At 38.0% G+C, this 4,657-nt stretch overlaps 1 protein-coding gene across 6 annotated transcripts in view; it reads right to left on the reverse strand.

Annotated features, from left to right (window-relative positions):
- bcas3 (BCAS3 microtubule associated cell migration factor) overlaps positions 1 to 4,657 on the reverse strand; it is a 531,108-nt gene that overhangs the window by 42,313 nt on the left and 484,138 nt on the right. For 5 of the 6 annotated variants that reach the window (XM_020616813.1, XM_020616811.1, XM_020616810.1 and 2 more), the window contains one exon: positions 1,048 to 1,224. The exons of the other annotated variant lie outside the window; for it this stretch is intronic. In XM_020616813.1, coding sequence (XP_020472469.1) covers positions 1,048 to 1,224 — 177 coding nt within the window. The remainder of the gene's footprint in view (positions 1 to 1,047; positions 1,225 to 4,657) is intronic. 6 annotated transcript variants of the gene reach the window in all.

The following is a 4,657-nucleotide window of genomic DNA, read 5'->3' on the forward strand; positions in this document are numbered from 1 at the left end:
CCCCCAAACACACACACACACACACACACACACACACACACACACACACACACTCCTCTACCCCAACATCACCACACCCCACCACTTGGCTGTCCCCCCTCAGCACACACACATTTAAATCAAAGCAATTCTTGTTCACTTAAGGGAGGGTGGGGGTGGGTTTGGGGTGCACTGCCGCTTCCTAAATGAGTTAACCATTTGGACTGTCAGGGCCACCGGCATGTCTGCTGCACACACACAGCAGGAAGCCTCAAAGTAAAGCAAGGCATGTACAGATATGCCAAAACCTAGTACACACACACTACCAGAACATCCTACATGTGGTGAGTTAATCCATCACTGGACCTTGACCTGGCTGCACTGTATGCTGTGTAATGCCACAGTGGGGAAGTCAGGCTACCTAACAAGACATTTTTCTGCTATGGACACTTTAATAATGGGATTAAAAATGAATTGGAACAAAAAACAGTGACCCACAATACAGATACATATAATTCCTTCAAGTCTGATTTCCGTTGCACAAACATCCTTAGCAACAAAAATATGCCAACAAGAGATGACAGCAGTTTTTATGGATGTAAAATGTGAACAGGTCAAGCTCTTTAGATTCTTGACTGTCTGTTGTTTTTTCTGAATTTGTTGCTTTGGTCTGGAAAACATTTTTAGATTAGTTTTATTTGTATCATTTGTTTGGTAGCTATGCAGCAAGAAATAAACTTCTCCTCTCTCTTTCTGAGATTTTCACATCATGTTTATTAATCACACCACCAACAGTTTGGACTGTAGTCTAGATTACAATAGCCAGATCTGAAACAGTGTCACACTGGTGGCATCACTGTCATCAGTCTTCCCTGTGGATTGTGAGAAATTACTTGGTAGTGCCCTAAAGTTATGATCTATCCTCCAGTAGAACAATAAACAGAAAATACAAGAACAGAAGTTCTTAGTAGGTGGACACATGTTGGTGTTGTGTTTATACTGTATGTCTGCATGCATGTGTGTTGTAAGTGAGTGGTTGCATTTGTATATTGTCCACTCTCCACTGACCTGTAGCAGATCCTACTATATCCCTGGAGGGGGACTCAGACATGGCGTCAGCCAGTCTCTCTCGCAGGCCTTCGTCGCTGGCATCTGCAGATCCGATGTTGTTCCGTGGCACGCCAAAGCTCTCTGGCCAGCTACCACATACCTCGAGCAGGGTCACACCGCGCCCATCAAATGGCCCTGCAAACGCAACACCCCCACCACACACAACACAGTTTGATTACAAAGATGCAGTTATGCTCGTTGTGCAATGATAAAATTCACAGTTGTCTTGAGCCAATCAGCAGGTTTGGGACTGGGTGTGACCACAACATTTTTTAATGAATGAATCACCTAACACTGTATAAAGAATTTATTTCTGAGTCTATGCTTAACTTTTCATGTAGAAGTCTGAAAATGCTTTTAGTGAATAAACACCAAATGAATGTTTGTCCAAGATCCACACTAACAATCCTCTCCACAAACAGTGTACAAAATATCAGTTATTCAGCTGTCAAACATAAACATGAAGATAAGCATTGCTTTCCTAGGCACCCTAATGGGTGACCATATAATGGCACTGTCCTGGAAGGAGACCTTACTGCATGGCATACCCCTTTTGTTCTCACATTTCCTTTCTGTATCTCTACTACTACTAATAAGGATAAAAATGCCCAAAACAACAAGTAAATTACTTTATTAGTTTTAGTGTATGCTTACTATTGGCTAAGCGTGCACTGTGCAGCTGTATTATATAGCTTTTCTTTGGTGTTCCAAAGTGCGGCCAGGTGCATCTTGTTTGCTGTAACTATCTGCTAGCTGTGATGCTAACTTTTTTTTTTTTTTCTAAACAAAGTGACACATTAACAAAACAGGACTGAACATGGGAGACAAGACAACAAGATACGTGACATTATAAAAAGATATAGAGTGTTTAGCAAGATTGTAGTGTGTGAAGTGTGGGTATTTTCCACTTATGCAGTTTATGAAACATGAGAATAGGAAAAGGAGGGAAAATAAATAAAAATTACCAATAATAATGATGATAACAGTACTAATAATAAAATCAGCTTGTTACATTTTTAGAGGTTGGTGAAAATGTGTGTGGCGTCAGCCCCAGGTGTTTGGTTGAAGTTGAAATGTGTTAAAATGGTTCCATGTGTCATAAAAAGCTGATAAACTATTCTTGTGAGTGAATGTCATTTTCTGTAATGTGATGTATTCTATCAGAAGGTTGGTCCAGTGGTTTATGTGTATTGATTTTTTTTGATTTCCAGTTTTGAAAGATTGTTTTCTTGGCAATAGCTAGAGAAATGAGGAGTGGGCTTTTGGATTTAATTGGTAGGTGGTTGATTTCCTATATTACATTTTAAGTAAAGTGATGGAGAAGGAGAGATTCTACAGCCCAAGATGGTGGAGAGTTTCTGCTATACAGAGGGAATGAACTGGTTGGCAGGTCCAAGTAGCATGAAAATAATTGTTGGTGCAATCTAGAGTGCATTGTGAGCAGATGTCTGTGTCAGTGAAATCCATTTTGAACATTTTACTTTCTGTAATATGGGTCCTATAAATGGTCTTGTATTGTATAAGTTGTAAGTTTACATTGCTGGTCATAGAAAAGATGATATTGCAAATTTCTGTCCAGAAGTTGGAGTTGAGGGGGAGAGTTAAATCATTTTCCCATTTGAATTTTGGTATTGTTATTGTTGAATCTGTATTTGATATGAGTTTATATAGCTTGGATATTATTTTCTTGGAATATGTAATTTTCATAATCTCTTCAATTAATTTGGAGGGCTGTAGTGAGTTATTGGTTACACTAATCTTTGACTTAATTATGGATTTTAGTTGATTGTACTGGAGGAACTGTTCTCTCTGGGCTCCGTACTTCTGGATCAGTGTATTAAATGATATGAACTTTTTCTTAATAGAGTTTGGTAGAAAAGGAAGGTCTGCATTTGAGTTATTTTTGCAATAATTTTGCTCTAATTCTATCCATGCACTGTTGTAACTCTCCTTCTGAATCCATTTGACTAAATACTGTAGCTGATTTGCCAAGTAGTAATACTAGAAATTTGGTGCTTCTAGGCCACCTAGTGATTTCTTCTTTTGGAATGTAGATAGAGAAATTTTGGGTTTCTTGTTTTTTCAATACAATTGTGAAGTTATAGAATCAAGTGATTTAAGCCATTTATCTGTGTGTTGTGGGAAGCATTGTAAACAGGTAGTTCATTTGAGGTAGAGTTTTCATTTTGACAGTAGCAATTTGGCCGATGAGTCAGCAAAGAATGCTGGACCGTGGAGCGTTTGAAATCATCTTCTACCTTTTTTAGCATGGGGGTGTAGTTGGGATTAAAAAGTTCTGACAGCCTGGGAGAGATATTAATATCAAGATATTTAATGTTGCCTGTGCAGAATTAGGGGGAGGAATCTTGAGCTGCAGAATCCCAGGCATCCTCAGAGAGTGGTAGTATGGTGGATTTATTCCAGTTTATTGTGTAGTTTGAGATCTTAGAAAATGTGTTAATAATATGTAAAGTTTCCTGTAGAGAATTACAGGGATCCTGTAAATATAATAATACACCATCTGCATAAAGACAAATTTTATGTTCTGAGTAAATATCTTGTATTCCTTTAATTTTATTGTTCTGTTGTATAGCTGCCGCTAGAGGTTCGATGAAGATGGCAAATAGAGATGTGAGAGTGGGCATCCTTGTCTGGTACCCTGCTGTAAAATGAAGCTTTGTGACCTGATCACATTTGTACTTATTGTTGCCCTAGGTGATGTATACAGTGTTCTTATCCAATGGATGAACGACTCTCCAAACCCAAATCTGCGTAATGTACAGAAGAGAAATGTCCAGTTAAATTTGTCAAATGCTTTCTCTGCGTCTAGTGATAAAATTGTTTTTTTTTTTTGTATGCAAGATTTATCAAATTAAATAATATACAGATGTTATCTGAAGCCTTTCTGTTTTTGATGAAACTTGTTTGATCTGGGTGGATTAATATTGGAGTGACTGTCTCTATTCTAGTGGGTAGGGCTTTGGTAATAATTTTTAAATCTGAATTAATAAGTGATAAGGCATGGTAACTAGAAGAGTGGATTGGGTCTTTGCTTGGTTTTAATAAGAGTGTCATGATGGCTGTGTTCATGTGCATTGGTATTGTGGAGGTGTCTTTTATTACTGTGGTGACTCTGAGAAACAGTGGTGATAGCATTTGCCAAAAATGTTTAGAAAATTCAGCTGTGGAATCCACCTGTGGTAAACTGAACTGATTAACTGAGTCAGAGAGGTGACCAAAAACCCAACAGTCCATCTAACATTGCTTCAGAAGTCCTCAGCAAAGATGGAGAACCTGCCGGAGTTTGAAAAACAGCATTTAAAGGACTCTGAGAGCACCACCATTTGCCAAGTCACAGGTGGTAATAATGCAACTGGTTTTACTTTCTTTAAAATTTAGTTTTTACTGACAAATTCAAAAGCTGTTACAGTTGAACAGGACTCTTCTTTCACAGTGTTAAAAATATCAGACAAACATTTCTTCCCCAGCATAATGTTAGGTATTTTTAGTCAGATAGATATTGGATAGATACTTTATGTATTAGAAATGTTTAGTGGAGATAGGATGT

This window comes from Monopterus albus, unplaced genomic scaffold, assembly GCF_001952655.1.
Source record: "Monopterus albus unplaced genomic scaffold, M_albus_1.0 scaffold179.1, whole genome shotgun sequence".
Classification (NCBI taxonomy): Eukaryota; Metazoa; Chordata; class Actinopteri; order Synbranchiformes; family Synbranchidae; genus Monopterus; species Monopterus albus.